Source organism: Clupea harengus, chromosome 22 (assembly GCF_900700415.2).
Source record: "Clupea harengus chromosome 22, Ch_v2.0.2, whole genome shotgun sequence".
NCBI classification, from domain to species: Eukaryota; Metazoa; Chordata; class Actinopteri; order Clupeiformes; family Clupeidae; genus Clupea; species Clupea harengus.
In genome coordinates this window covers 18,613,834-18,630,446 of record NC_045173.1, presented here as the reverse complement: position 1 = coordinate 18,630,446, position 16,613 = coordinate 18,613,834, and the positions used below count along the sequence as shown (strand labels likewise).

The window sequence follows — 16,613 nt, the reverse complement described above, 5'->3', positions numbered from 1 at the left end:
TTACATTTGGCAATTCTAGTTTCAATATTGCTTCATGAGCAGCATGAGTATGTTTAGAGTATAGATGTATAATATGAATGTATAGTTTTTATAGGCCTCTACACATTTGTATTTTTATACTCGTTTATATAATCTACATGTATCCTTTGTATTTTTTGGAATCATACATATTTTGCACAATGTCAGATGGGACTGTGCGTTTGGTATCATGTATCAGTTCTTCATAACATTGATGTAACACCTTGAATATTAAGTTTCAGTATGAGAAAATTGTGAAGTACAGTAGCTCCTCCTCTTCTCCAGTGTTACATTATACTTGTATATATATATATATATATATATATATATATACAGTATATATAACATACATTCTTCTTGTCATCTTAGCATTTGTTTTTTCTCTGTTCCAAGAATAAATCTACACATTAATTATGCTATTAATGATATTATTATTTTCATACATACAGCCCACTTTCATGAGCATCTTGTAGATCTGCCCATCTCCTTCACAGTAACTGCTAGCCTTAATTTCTCTGAGCTACGCTGACCTTCAGCAGGTCACTCAACTTTGGTGGACAGCCCTCTCATGGTTGTACTCCTTTCATCTTTTAATGAGAGATTTAACAGTACAGAACCATACCCATAGTTACAGAACCATGAAATAAAAACTCAATTTAATCCATGTATATTTGAATGTGCAAAAGACAAAGGTAATACACATTCAGACTACTGAATTCCGACTTGTTTGCAGAACAGACATGGTCGGTTGGTCAGTCAGATAGATAGATAGATAGATAGATAGATAGATAGATAGATAGATAGATAGATAGATAGATAGATAGATAGATAGATAGACAGACGTGAGTACATACTTTTGGTAGATACTAGTGCTGTCAAACGATTAAAATATTTTATCGCGATTAATCGCATTTATGTCATAGTTAACTCAAAATGAATCGTGATTAATCGCACATTTTTATCTATTCTAAATGTCCCTTCGTTTATTTATTTTTTCCATCATTTTATTTTTATTTTAATGCCCTTATCAACATGGAAAAGTGGATTGGCTTGCTTTATGCAAATGTTTTATTTTATTGAAAACCAACATTGCCAAACAGGGCGGTACAAAATAAAATTATAAAGTGCACATTTCAGGTAAACAAGGACTCAGCCTATAGTGCAGTTAAACCATGGCTTAATATTTTCTTTTTTTCAAGTTTGCTGGGAACATAGCAGTCAGGCCTCTTATTTCAGAAACAATGAACCGTAACAGTTAGGTTACCAATAAAAGGTGAGCCTACTACTTCTTTGCTTTCAGCCAGCTGCCTGCTGACATTTTCAGACAACAGTGAAGCTCGCTTCTTTTGCACAACACATCTTTTAAAAGTAAACTTTCCATTCAGAAGCTTTTTATCATCCATTTCGCCGTATCGCGCTCCTCATTCACTCAAACCGTAACGTTAGCCTACTACACAGTTTGCGAGGCCAAAAAGAATGTTAATCTAAAATAAAAAAATCAACGGCGTTAAAATGGGTTTGCGTTAACGCCGTTACTAACGCGTTAAACTGACAGCACTAGTAGATACCCTTATAAATCTAAGGGTATCTACCAAAAGAATTTACTCACGTCTGTCTATCTATCTATTTATCTATCTATCTATCTATCTATCTATCTATTTATCTATCTATCTATCTATCTATCTATCTATCTATCTATCTATCTGAGGATCTATCTATCTATCTATCTATCTGAGGATTTAGTGAATATTAGATGTGTTCCAACTATTCTACTCATTTTATCCACCCAGAGCCCTGTGCGCCACCTATTGGACAGGAAAAACACGTCCCTTATGACACAAAGGCATTTATCTGGGACACTAAACACCCAATGAACAATCATCATTTATATGGTAACACTTTACTTTAGGGAACAGATGTTAGCCATTAACACATAATGGTGTCTGTATTAGTGCCTGATAAGGTCTGCATTAAGCACGAATATTCTCGGTACATCCTTAATAACCAAGTAGGTCTTAACTTAAGGTTACTGATATACCGCAAGGATCGAAATACAAGGTTTATAGCCTTTTAATATACTGTCTTAATATACAAAGTCTTGTTTCATCCTGACGGGATTTATTTTCCATTTCTGACTGGCTTTCATTCATTTTTTTTTCTGTCTGACTCCTGAAATTGTTAAACATAAACCATGATTCTGGTTTCAATTAGAATAACACATAGGAATTGGTGACATAAAGAAATCACCCTATACTCTTGACTGCCTTGCAGGCATAGATAGCACACTTGCCTCTACAAGTGAAGCAACTTAGACTGCAGGCTTTGATGGGAAAGCTGTATTACTCTTCCAGTAGCTTTTACACTATTTAGCATTATTGTGAATTTTGCATTTAATCCATTACATGTCCAAGTTCCACAGAAAACCCTTTGAGGCTGTGTGTAATGTTATAGATGTTTGCATAAAAAATAAATAGCGAACCAAACACATTAGTACAACACTGTTTTAATGTATCAGTTTTTTCTACAGCACAATGACAAGACCGTGTCTAATATCAGGGGTTTGTTTTGTATTATACTACCCAGGATGCCAACAAAAGGCTGGCACATGATGCTGATTAAGATTTACATGCAACATAAATAAAAATAAACATTTCGTGATATACAGCATGCTTTTTCAGTCCAATGACATATACAACATCTGCTGGACAGGAAACAACACTGCAAGCTTGTTTAGTTTGGTTCTTCCAACCTTGAGCTTCTGTTATTAGTAGTTGATTAATTAATCCTTAGATAAAAAAGAACTTGCAAGTGTTACAAAATGTTCATTATTTCACAGTTAGCATTATAAGGCAAATTAACCGAAAATGAAAATGCTTTTAGTGTTTAATCAGAATCAGAATCAGAATCAGAATCATCTTTATTGGCCAAGTACATTTCCACATACAAGGAATTTTTTCTGGGTTTAATTGCTCTCAATGTACTTAAACTGAAAAATATGCATGCAACAGTTTAGGATAAAATAAATAAATATAATACATAATATAATAATAAAATATAATCATTTGTCAACTGTTCATAAGAGTGACGGCAAGGTGGAAAAAACTGTTCCTGTGTCTGGTGGTTTTGGTGTGCAGAGATCTGTAGCGCCTGCCAGAGGGGAGGAGCTGGAACAGATTATGTCCAGGGTGTGAGGGGTCTGCAATGATTTTCCCTGCCCGTTTCCTGGCTCTGATGTTATAAAGGTCCTGGATGGTGGGCAGGTCGGCACCAATAATCCTTTCTGCACACCTGACTGTTCGTTGTAATCTGTTCCTGTCCAGTTTAGTGGCCGAACCAAACCAGACAGTGATGGATGTGCAGAGAACAGACTCAATGACTGCAGTGTAAAACTGGATCAGCAGCTCCTGAGGCAGGTTGTACTTCCTGAGCTGGCACAGGAAGTACATCCTCTGCTGGGTCTTTTTGAGGACTGTATTTATGTTTGGCTCCCACTTCAGGTTCTGGGAGATTGTGGAACCCAGAAACCTGAAGGATTCCACAGCAGACACAGTGCTGTTTAGTATGGTGAGGGGGGGCAGTGATGGGGGGCTCCTCCTGAAGTCCACTATCATCTCCACAGTTTTGAGCGAGTTCAACTCCAGGTTGTAGCGACTGCACCACAGGGCCAGATGTTCAACTTCTCTCCTGTATGCAGACTCATCTCCATCTCGAATGAGGCCGATGATTGTTGTGTCGTCTGCAAATTTCAGGAGCTGAACAGACGGGTCTCCTGAGGTGCAGTCATTTGTGTACAGAGAAAAGAGCAGTGGGGAGAGCACACATCCCTGGGGGGCACCAGTGCTGACTGTCCGGGTGCTGGATGTAATTTCAAATTATAGATTAATTATATAAAATTCATCTAACAAATATTACATTAATGCAAATAATTAAACCATTTCTAATGTTTATAAGCTATTACCTAATACTCAGAACGCTTGAATATAAAATGTCGGAAAGATTCTTCTGGCTAATTTAGCCAGATAAATCAAATCTTCACACTTCCACGTTCTTGGTGCTCAGGGTCTAGGCTTTCTTTCTGTTCCTGTGTCTGGTCTTGACACAGTCATATAACATACACACACACAACATACAAAATCACTACAAAAACTGTAAGGAAAACTATATAAACTGAAAGTGAACACGCCACTCAGGAGCTTGCGTGTCACTTTGCTCATAACCCAGCTGTAGTTTGCAGCCAAAAATGGCAGGGGCAATGTGAAAAGGAGATTGGAGATTGTGAAATGTGTATATGATATGGATTATAGGAAATTCTGATAGGAGATTGTGAAATGTGTATATATGATATAGATTACAGGAAGTTCTGAAGTAACAGCAAACCTGAGTAACGAAGCTGTTCCTGACCAGGCTCACAGAGAAGATATTACAGTAATGCAGAACACAGGCTAGAATACACCACTGAATCAACTGTGAATCTGGGAAAAGAGCATACTATCTTCATTTACTTAGCCTCTGAAATTACTACCTTTACATAATGAGCTTTCTTTATGATAGAGAAATGTGAAACTCTGACTTTAATCAAGTATGTGTGTGTGTTAGTCATGCTTTTGTGAGATGAAACATGACGTCTATGTCTTTGATTCTTAAGTGCTGACGTTTCTTACTCTGTATGTGTGCTCAAAAGTGTACCTTCTCTGTGTGTAATTAAGGGCTGATAAGGATAGTCCTTCTTTTCTGCCTTGCTGATGTATTACAATGCAAAAAGCATAGCAAGATGACCTCAGACCAGGGAAACCCACCGTCTGGTTATCTCTGCGGACATAATGCTTTAGCGTCAGAGAAACGCTAACTTCAACCTATATAAAACGTGTTTGATGTGTTTAACTTGGCTTCTCTCTTATCTGCTGCAGTCTGGATGTGGGCCCCTGCTTCACTCTTGTCTGCCAAAACATGAGTGAGCCAGATATGCATATTGAATAAAAAGATACTTATACACCACTCTGGAGTCCGAGGTAAACTGAAGTTACACCCAACTCTTTAGTTTCACTGTCTTGATTACAATTCTCTCCTTGAGTTTGATTTGGCAAGCTTGTGGCGACAGGCGTGGATGAGCACCATTGCGACTTGGACTCTAATTAAGATCTTATATGCTATACATTGAGGACAATACAAGCTCCTTCATTCATTTATTTATTTGTTACATTTAGAGTTCCTTAAAAGATAAAGGAAAGCGTGCTATCACTGTCTGTGGTATTGCTCAGGCATGCATCAGAATCATTCAGAATCTGAAAACAGGAAATGAAGGCTAAAGATGACTCATGCTGAAACACAAACAAAGGCATCATGGAAGTAATACACAGATCTGGAGGGAGTCATGGACAAGCCCATCCTGATTCTGGACTTGGTGGTCTAGGTTTAGTCTCCACATCTGATGCTGATATTCAGTGTCCAAACAGTCTTTTAAGCTGTGACGGCTTTCTCACACCTCATGTAGGCCGGGAACAGAATACACATGAGAAACTTAGAATAATCTCACAAAATCCAAATAACACTAAAATGACCAGTAGGTCAGATATATTGAATTATTGCCTATGGAATATATTTATTAAACTAATTATCAAATGTCGGTCCCTTCAGTTTTGCTCACTTGGCTATTCACAGTAAGAGACATTTTGACCAGGGGTGCCAAAACGTTTGCATGTCACTGTATTTATCCCTGCCACAAGCATTCCTAATTGACATGAAGCGTGAGGTGCCTCAGAGCCAGACTAAAGGAGAGGAAAGCCTATCTGGCATGTCTCATCCACAGCAAAACTAATAGGCCTGTCATCTCTAGCTGGGCGACAGTGGTACAGTGGTAGAGAAGTCGTTTAGTAATCAGAAGGTTGCTAGTTCGATTCCCTGTCGAAGCGTCCTTGAGCAAGACACTGAACCCCTAATTGCTCCTGATGTGCAGTGTGCCATCAGTGTAAATGTAAAAAAAAAAAAAATGTAAAATGTGTATACATTGTAAGTCGCACATATGTAAGTCGCTTTGGATAAAAGCGTCTGCTAAATGTAAATGTAGCTCTTTCTAAGACTTATAAATGTAGTGCAGGGTGAGAATAGAAAGCTGGGCGGGCACCTGGATACTGTCTCACTAATAATCCGTCATTGCATCGGCTCATCTAATTTTGCTTATGCTTGTGTTACACAATGTTCTACACACACTGGCTGATTAGAATGTTCCAGAATGCCTGAATGTAATGTACACACAGTTAAAATAACTTGTTTGAGAAATTTACATCCCATTACATGTGTTCATTTGGCAGATGCTTTTGTCCAAAGCGACTTACAATCGTTTCAAAAGGTAGGGATGTGAAAAGGAATAATTCCTCATGTGGTAACACTATTCCAATGTAATTTCGTGGTTATACTAGAACTGGCAAATTTCAAGGTTTTTGGCAGGACATGTTATAACTTCAGCATGAGATGCATTTCTGTGATAAGTGATATGCAAGTTCCATAATGGCACCAGATGGCATGAAACTGCTTCCAGAAAAGCTCTCTGGTCAGGCCATAGAAGACAAATGGATAGGTCAACCACAAAACCACAAGGCAGAAAACTCTTTCAATTTTTATTTCATGAAGACATTTACACAGAAACAATACACATCAGACAGACAGATCTTTTAAGACTGACTAAAATGACCCAAATGACTGCTACAATTCGTTGAATGGCTACCATGGCAGAAGACATATTCACACGTTTGTGTCATATTAAAGAATACAACAAAAATTCAAATGGATATAGCCTTAAAACAAAGATAAGCCTTGAATCACATTGGTCATGATACTCTGATCAAGCTTGTCTGCCTGAAAGCTCCCATAGCCTTGTGGTCAAAATTAGAAAAATTATTGCAAGGCCTTAAATGTTGCTTACTTCATTTTAGAGGCTTTTTCATAACTGGTCATGGAAGGAGGTAACAGTTGGCAATGTACATGCTGAAATAAAAAACAATACGAAAGAAACATTTATTTGCAATTTTGGACTATGTACACAATACAAGTTTTCAAGATTCGATTTGAATAAATGCTGTGTCTAGCAAAGAAGACATCAGAGCTAGTCTTACCGTGGTTTTAACCAAGCTCGCAACGGAATTATTAAAACAGCCAAAAAAGTGACCTGAAGGGCTAGTCTCAGAGTCTCTTTTCCTTTTACGTTTAGTATAGTTAAATGTTTAGTAGAAATACATTAGAAATTTTAGTTAGCTCAACCAGGTGTTAGTCAGTCTTTCTCCTTGTCCCCTTCTCCCACGCTGCATGCATTCAATCTTTCCCTGCTCTGCAACTCTGAATGATCTAATCAATTGCACGCATGCTAAGCTGAATGTGCCTAATGCATTTAACACTAGAGGGCTTTATAAACTCACTGATTTCAATGACATGTGTGCACAGAGCAGGGATAGATACATGTATATGAAAGAGTGTTGGTGCAGAGGGGCCCCAGGAGAAGAGCTGAGAACCCCTGAGCTAGACAATTTGCAATCCAACACGATCAGTACATGGAGCACTCCTCACCATTTGAGTATATGAGTCGGCTGTGGCGTCGCTGGGGCTCAGCCACCTCAGTAGTACCGCAGCAGCTTCTTCAGATGGGTCCGGAACTTGATGCCCATAAACACATGGAACACGGGGTTGAGGCAGCAGTGGGAGAAGGCGACCAGGCGGCACACGTAAAACACATAGTCCACTGAGTTGCTGACGCTGCAGTCGTTGAAAGGCTTCAGCTCCCAGAGCGGTAAAGACTGCAAGAATAGGGCCACGTTGTAAGGTGCCCAGCCTAGGAAGAAAACCACCACGATGCTGAGGATGAGCCGCACGGTCTTGTGCCTGGTATGGGAGGTGGGGCGAAGGAGACGAAGAAGGATCTGGGAGTAGCAGAAAGCAATGACGGTGAAGGAGACCAGGAAAAAAACATTCTGCTGATAGGTCCCAACCAGCATCCATGTGGTGTTTTCGTAGTAGCAATGCGTGGAATTGTCATTTGGATTGAAGCCTTCGGTCTTGAAGAGGGCTGGGGTGGCTGCCAAGCCACTGGCCACCCACACGGTGAGAGACGTCACCACGCAGTGAAAGCTCTTCCTGGAAATGACCACCGACATTGGGTGAACCACAGCCATGTAACGGTGAATGGTCATGATGGTCAAAAAGATGATGCTGCTGTAGAAGCCCATTTCAAAGATGAAGCTCACAGCTTTGCACCCGGCCTCTCCAAAAGTCCAGTTGTGGATGTCGTAGGAGGCCCAGAATGGCAGGCCCACAGTGAAAATGATGTCGGACAGGGCCAGGTTCAGCAGGAAGGTGTTGGTCATGGACTTCAGGTTTTCATACTTCACTAGCACCACCAGGACCAGCAGGTTCCCAAACACACTGAAAACGATCACCACAGAGAAGAACACAGTCGTGACTATCGCTCCAAATTTGCGAACCTCATCTTTTTGGCACATGTCGTCCAGATAATCTTCATCATACCACTCTGTGGTAATTCCAAAATCTGGCGTTACCACATCACTTGAAGTCATCTCTGTTGGAAATACAATGTATAAATTCATTTTTATCAAATGTTTTGTAAGTCACTTTGGACAGAAGCCTCCGCCAAATTATACTTAATTCATCAAGTTGCACCTAATTATGAATGAAAGTAAACACCTCTTTCATAAAGATGGCTGAAAGCACTCATCCCATTTATCAAAACGACCAGCAAGGGAATTATTACATATGCATAACCAACAAAGATTTTGAATGATGTATGAAGAATAACTAGCCCTCTGTGCTGTGTCCTGGTCAAAAACGGCTGATTTGAACTTCAGTCTTTGATGAAATACTTTTATTTCATCTTAAACTCATAGGGATTCATGACATCCTTCATCCGGAATGGATAACATTAATTATAATAAGATTTATAATTCACACTGGTTATTTTTGACAGAATATGAAATTAATGATTTGTGATGTATATTTTAAATGTGTGTTGTTAATAAACAAAATACAATTAATGCGGTAGATATGCAATAAATATTTTGTAAATTTCTCTTATTTTGAACAAAACCGAGTGAAACATCATTCAAAGTGTAAAAAGCATTATTATCATTTATGTCAAGTTGCTCAATTCTGACAGGAACCACAATACCACAACAGGATCTGCAATAACCTACACTGTAGCTTTGTATCAAATACAGTTTTTCTCAAATGCTTTGGCACATTTTTCCATTCACTGTTTACATTTTCAAAACAGCTCATACACAGCCCTTAACATAAGCTGAAACGACCAAAACACTTTATGATGTTTGCAGAATGACACCACCTTCTCAAAACTTATCACACACCCATCAAAACCAAACATTTCCATCAAAACCTACAATTTGTGCTCAATTGAAAACGTATGTTTTCTCATTTATTTAACAATGGATAACAAAACTCAAACTACAGCTATCAATATCAACCTCTGAAACCATCACTTCAACTTTTGTGCAACACCCTCACAGTATTGACTATTTTACCACTGACAACATACTACAATTTGGGTTTTGTACTGAGCACTCTTACTTAGGGAATATACTGTCAGAAAGTATTTGAAATCTGAAAATTTGTATACAGAAAAATATTGTTGTTCTGTTTTTGTATTGCTAAATACTATACATGTAAAATATATTCTAAACAAGGACCTGTCAACACCATTGATTTACATTTGTTCTACTCTGTACAAAATGGCAAAGATTCTGACACAAAATATTTATTGCAGTCATTTTTCCACATTACATGTATATACTGTAAGAAGACAAAATGACAGGTTTCAATTTACAGTAAAAAGGTCAAATCTGTTCTGCAGTGAACATTCTCTCCCTGCCACCAGTGTGGGCCAGTGTGTTGATTCTGTAAAAATAGTGCAATAGGCTGTAAATATACAGTAATCAGACTTCTACCGTATATGTTGTAAATTACTTTAGTGAAACTATAGTACTACATTGTATTGTGGCAACACACTTTACAAAAGTATAGAAATGGTTGTTGCCAAGAGTGCAAATACAGTGAAACACAGTACAGTAAATTGACTGCAAAGGCCAGCAAAGTGTCATTGTCATTGCCGAACGTACAAACAATTGATGCCACAGTATGACGGCTCAGGTATGGCTGAACCCTTTGGCCAGCCTCTCTCATGGAGAGGTCATGATTGACTACGTGATCAATGACTGTTGCCCTACTGTAATTTCATTAGAGCATCTTACACGAACGCCACGTCCCCTGACAGGGGCCCCTCTACCCTACCACGGCCTCTTCCTTGTCCTCGTCCTTGTCCTTGCTGAGGTTGTTGGTGGTGGCCTCCTCGATCCATGCTTGGTATCAACTTCAATCTTTTGACCTCTTTTATAGGTTGAGAACTACTTGATTAGTTGTGCACAGAGAGTTCACACAGGTGCTGACGATATTTAGAATATAGAGAGCAGTTTCAGTCGGCTGCTACTAGGTGTTTGCAATGTGTTGACATGGTTATTCAATTAGGTTTCGTGTCTTTCTCTGAGAAGTGTGTCCACGTTGGTGGAACGAACTGCCTAGTACTACCAGAGCAGGGGCGTCCCTCTCTACCTTCAAGAAGCTTTTGAAGACACAACTCTTCAGAGAGCAACTCCCTTCCTAACTGGCACCTGACTAGCGCTTAACTTGCACTTCAGCAGTTACATTCCTGCACTTCTTTTTCCTTTTTTCTAGGTCGTTGTTTTCTAATTCTCATGTAAAGTAGTATTTATTGTTATACCATGCTTTTTATTGCTCTTAGCTTGACTGTTCTCTCCCTTGTACGTCGCTTTGGACAAAAGCGTCTGCTAAATGACTAAATGTAAATGTAAATGTAGTAAGTAATCGCCTGATTCAGCAGACCCAAAGGCATCCTCAAGAGACTCTAGACGCTGTGCAGGCGTGATATCTGCATTTGTCACACGTGCTGCTTTAACTATTTCGAGTGCTGGACCCTCAAGACTCTCCATGAGTCGTTTTCTCTATTCTTTCTATGAACATTCAGACTCCTCAATCATGAGTTGTATTTGTTATACAATAAATTACAATAAGTTACAATAAAACTAAAACTGGCCGCTTCACTCCGTAGAGCAACCAAAAGAAAATACAGGGCCTGGTACCAGGTTCCAAGCAAATAGGTCTTCCCTGATTAGTGTGTCCATGAATCCGTTGACTTGGCACGTCTCCGGTTAACTGTCGGTGTCAAGTTCTGGATTGTTTAGCCAACAAGCCTTTTGAACACTCCTTACAGCACACACGATGAGCATGTCGCTCACCTCAGGTCACCATTTCTCTTTACGGGTCTTTCTCCTAATCATCCACCATCTCCCCACAGTTCTAACCCAACCAGAATTAAACACATCTTTTAACCAATCAGAGCCCACTGACATTTCTGGTCACTAGGCAGACAAGGACTTAATGGGTTAGCTTCATTATAACCAGCAGTTTCCCATACAACTCACAGGAATATAAGGACACTTATCCACTACACATTGAAAACAATTAACAGATAACTCTTCATCCATGTATACTTCTATCATACATACATAGGAGCTTCAGGTATATTCATACAGAATGAAATACAAATATTTGTTTTACTTTGTAACACCTGCAATGATGTTAGATATTTATGTAATAAACTCTAATTTATACAATGATTGATATAGAAACTTCATTGCTTATATATCAGAGTTAATTCCATATACTATATCTGACATTGTTTAATATACTGTATATCAAAATCAATAAATAATTCCTGTTTGGCTTGCCGTATTGCAGAAATATGTACATCAAAGTTATTTGTATAAATATCTGACTTTGCTGTATATATAAAGGTTTATATATGAGTTAATTACATAAATATCTTAAATCATTGCATAAATATCAGAGTTTATTGTATATATGAGGTTTATATATGTATATGAGTTAATTACATAAACATCTGAGTTCATTGTATAAATATCAGACTTTGTTGTATATATTAGAGTTTATTCCATATATATCTGACATCATTGAATATATATCAAAATATATCATCTATTGTTTTAACATATTATTGATATATATATTATATATAAAACATTCATTGTCACCCAGAGGTGCCCGAATCTTCGCACACAAAGGCCTTATATAGGCATAAAATAGGTAAATACGTAAATTTACGTACCATAGAATGCACTGACTGCCACTGATGTGTTGAAGAGAACACTGAGTTTGATGACTGGAAGCTCAATGTTTAAAAAAGTCTATAGAAAGGGTCCACCCCTTTTTGTAAATGTGACTCCAACTCCATTACAGCGTACATTCATAACAAATACATCACTGCAAGTAGCCACACAGAAAAACACAAGAAGCCTACACAGAGAAAATACTATTGGTTCATTGTATTGTCTGTCTTGCTTCAAACTTCTATTGGTCCATCAGCATCATCTCGACACACATTGTACTTTTGGGTCCGTCATGCATTCCAACAGCATTGTGACTCATATGAGAGAGGCTGATTGGCTGACTGGCAGGCAGCGAACAACAGACGAGTCGGCAGAGTATTGTCCTGAACCTCGGTCTGAGTATATAAAGCACCGGATTGATACAGCAGTGAGAATAAGCAAGGATATAAAAAAATTATTCTGCAAGGGATATGTATTGTTTAGTTTCACAGTCTGAGATATCAAGAACCATGCGTAGGTACAGCACAAGATTGTAGGGTCCCCAGCATGTGAAGAAAGCAGTGACGACACAAAGCATTAGCACAACCGTCAGTTGCCTCCCTCTCATGTTTGGGACGGACATGACATGACAGTCCTCAGAATACAGCTGTAGCAAAACACGATAATGACAATAGGAAGTAAAAAAATAAAAAAATAATCTGCATCTAGTACCCAACACTCTCTTCCAATTCTCCAACTTCTCCAGATTCACAGGAGTATATTCCATCTTCAAATTTGACAGTCCTGGAGTTGAGGGAATCTCTGAAGCTTGCGCCAATGCTGATGACCCACACGGCTGCGCAGACGATGCGAGCGCACAGAAGCCTCTGGCGTGATAGGGCCGTGTGCCGTCCCTTCAGCACCACAGTGCAGAAGCGGTCTAGCGTCCTGACGGTCAGAAGCATGAGACCCCTGTGTTGGCCGACAAAGAAAGCCCCAATCAGGAGCTGGCAGGCGGCGTTGCCAAACACCCAGAGGTGTAGGCGGTCGACGGCCCAGAACGGCAGTGTGAGCATGAAGAGGAGATCGAATGAGGCGAGGCAAAGGAAGAAGAGGTTGGAAACGTGCCGAAGAGAAAAACTTACCAACAGTTTAAAAGCCTTCTGGTAGAGCAAGTACGTCTTGAGAGAATTCTCCACTTAAAAAAAACATTTACACCCTTCTGAGTCAGCAAGACAGGAAGTGTCAACTCTTAAGTGCTTTTTGTAGCTTACATTTAGTTCTAGTTTCAATATTGCTTCATGAGCAGCATGAGTATGTTTAGAGTATAGATGTATAATATGAATGTATAGTTTTTATAGGCCTCTACACATTTGTATTTTTATACTCGTTTATATAATCTACATGTATCCTTTGTATTTTTTGGAATCATACATATTTTGCACAATGTCAGATGGGACTGTGCGTTTGGTATCATGTATCAGTTCTTCATAACATTGATGTAACACCTTAAATATTAAGTTTCAGTATGAGAAAATTGTGAAGTACAGTAGCTCCTCCTCTTTAGGGGAGGACAAAAACCAAGATTTCCAGTGTTACATTATACTTGTATATATATATATACACAGTATATATAACATACATTCTTCTTGTCATCTTAGCATTTGTTTTTTCTCTGTTCCAAGAATAAATCTACACATTAATTATGCTATTAATGATATTATTATTTTCATACATATAGCCCACTTTCATGAGCATCTTGTAGATCTGCCCATCTCCTTCACAGTAACTGCTAGCCTTAATTTCTCTGAGCTACGCTGACCTTCCGCAGGTCACTCAACTTTGGTGGACAGCCCACTCATGGTTGTACTCCTTTCATCTTTTAATGAGAGATTTAACAGTACAGAACCATACCCATAGTTACAGAACCATGACATAAAAACTCAATTTAATCCATGTATATTTTAATGTGCAAAAGACAAAGGAAATACACATACAGACTACTGAATTCCGACTTGTTTGCAGAACAGACATGGTCGGTTGGTCAGTCAGATAGAAAGATAGATAGATAGATAGATAGATAGACAGGCGTGAGTACATACTTTTGGTAGATACCCTTATAAATCTAAGGGTATCTACCAAAAGAATTTACTCACGTCTGTCTATCTATCTATCTATCTATCTATCTATCTATCTATCTATCTATCTAACTATCTGAGGATCTATCTATCTATCTATCTGAGGATTTAGTGAATATTAGATGTGTTTGAACTATTCTACTTCTATTTTATCCACCCAGAGCCCTGTGCGCCACCTATTGGACAGGAAAAACACTTCCCTTATGACACAAAGGCATTTATCTGGGACACTAAACACCCAATGAACAATCATCATTTATATGGTAACACTTTACTTTAGGGAACAGATGTTAGCCATTAACACATAATGGTGTCTGTATTAGTGCCTGATAAGGTCTGCATTAAGCACGAATATTCTCGGTACATCCTTAATAACCAAGTAGGTCTTAACTTAAGGTTACTGATATACAGCAAGGATCTAAATACAAGGTTTATAGCCTTTTAATATACTGTCTTAATATACAAAGTCTTGTTTCATCCTGACGGGATTTATTTTCCATTTCTGACTGGCTTTCATTCATTTTTTTTTTCTGTCTGACTCCTGAAATTGTTAAACATAAACCATGATTCTGGTTTCAATTAGAATAACACATAGGAATTGGTGACATAAAGAAATCACCCTATACTCTTGACTGCCTTGCAGGCATAGATAGCACACTTGCCTCTACAAGTGAAGCAACTTAGACTGCAGGCTTTGATGGGAAAGCTGTATTACTCTTCCAGTAGCTTTTACACTATTTAGCATTATTGTGAATATTTAATCCATTACATGTCCAAGTTCCACAGAAAACCCTTTGAGGCTGTGTGTAATGTTATAGATGTTTGCATAAAAAATAAATAGCGAACCAAACACATTAGTACAACACTGTTTTAATGTATCAGTTTTTTCTACAGCACAATGACAAGACCGTGTCTAATATCAGGGGTTTGTTTTGTATTATACTACCCAGGATGCCAACAAAAGGCTGGCACATGATGCTGATTAAGATTTACATGCAACATAAATAAAAATAAACATTTCATGATATACAGCATGCTTTTTCAGTCCAATGACATATACAACATCTGCTGGACAGGAAACAACACTGCAAGCTTGTTTAGTTTGGTTCTTCCAACCTTGAGCTTCTGTTATTAGTAGTTGATTAATTAATCCTTAGATAAAAAAGAACTTGCAAGTGTTACAAAATGTTCATTATTTCACAGTTAGCATTATAAGGCAAATTAACCGAAAATGAAAATGCTTTTAGTGTTTAATCAGAATCAGAATCAGAATCAGAATCATCTTTATTGGCCAAGTACATTTCCACATACAAGGAATTTTTTCTGGGTTTAATTGCTCTCAATGTACTTAAACTGAAAAATATGCATGCAACAGTTTAGGATTAAAATAAATAAATATAATACATAATATAATAATAAAATATAATCATTTGTCAACTGTTCATAAGAGTGACGGCAAGGTGGAAAAAACTGTTCCTGTGTCTGGTGGTTTTGGTGTGCAGAGATCTGTAGCGCCTGCCAGAGGGGAGGAGCTGGAACAGATTATGTCCAGGGTGTGAGGGGTCTGCAATGATTTTCCCTGCCCGTTTCCTGGCTCTGATGTTATAAAGGTCCTGGATGGTGGGCAGGTCGGCACCAATAATCCTTTCTGCACACCTGACTGTTCGTTGTAATCTGTTCCTGTCCAGTTTAGTGGCCGAACCAAACCAGACAGTGATGGATGTGCAGAGAACAGACTCAATGACTGCAGTGTAAAACTGGATCAGCAGCTCCTGAGGCAGGTTGTACTTCCTGAGCTGGCACAGGAAGTACATCCTCTGCTGGGTCTTTTTGAGGACTGTATTTATGTTTGGCTCCCACTTCAGGTTCTGGGAGATTGTGGAACCCAGAAACCTGAAGGATTCCACAGCAGACACAGTGCTGTTTAGTATGGTGAGGGGGGGCAGTGATGGGGGGCTCCTCCTGAAGTCCACTATCATCTCCACAGTTTTGAGCGAGTTCAACTCCAGGTTGTAGCGACTGCACCACAGGGCCAGATGTTCAACTTCTCTCCTGTATGCAGACTCATCTCCATCTCGAATGAGGCCGATGATTGTTGTGTCGTCTGCAAATTTCAGGAGCTGAACAGACGGGTCTCCTGAGGTGCAGTCATTTGTGTACAGAGAAAAGAGCAGTGGGGAGAGCACACATCCCTGGGGGGCACCAGTGCTGACTGTCCGGGTGCTGGATGTAATTTCAAATTATAGATTAATTATATAAA

General features: G+C 38.8%; 1 protein-coding gene and 1 long non-coding RNA gene across 2 annotated transcripts; both read right to left on the bottom strand.

Annotated features, from left to right (window-relative positions):
- Positions 1 to 6,606: 6,606 nt before the first annotated feature.
- On the bottom strand, positions 6,607 to 7,622 carry LOC122128641. The gene is made up of 2 exons (XR_006151527.1): positions 7,576 to 7,622; positions 6,607 to 6,999 (listed from the first exon to the last, which is right to left on the bottom strand). It is a non-coding gene; the product is annotated as an uncharacterized LOC122128641 (long non-coding RNA).
- Positions 7,623 to 8,579, bottom strand: LOC105906952 (chemokine XC receptor 1-like). Its single transcript, XM_012835185.2, has one exon. The coding sequence runs from the start codon at positions 8,577 to 8,579 to the stop codon at positions 7,623 to 7,625; it is 957 nt and encodes a 318-aa protein (XP_012690639.2).
- Between the last annotated feature and the right edge of the window lie 8,034 nt (positions 8,580 to 16,613).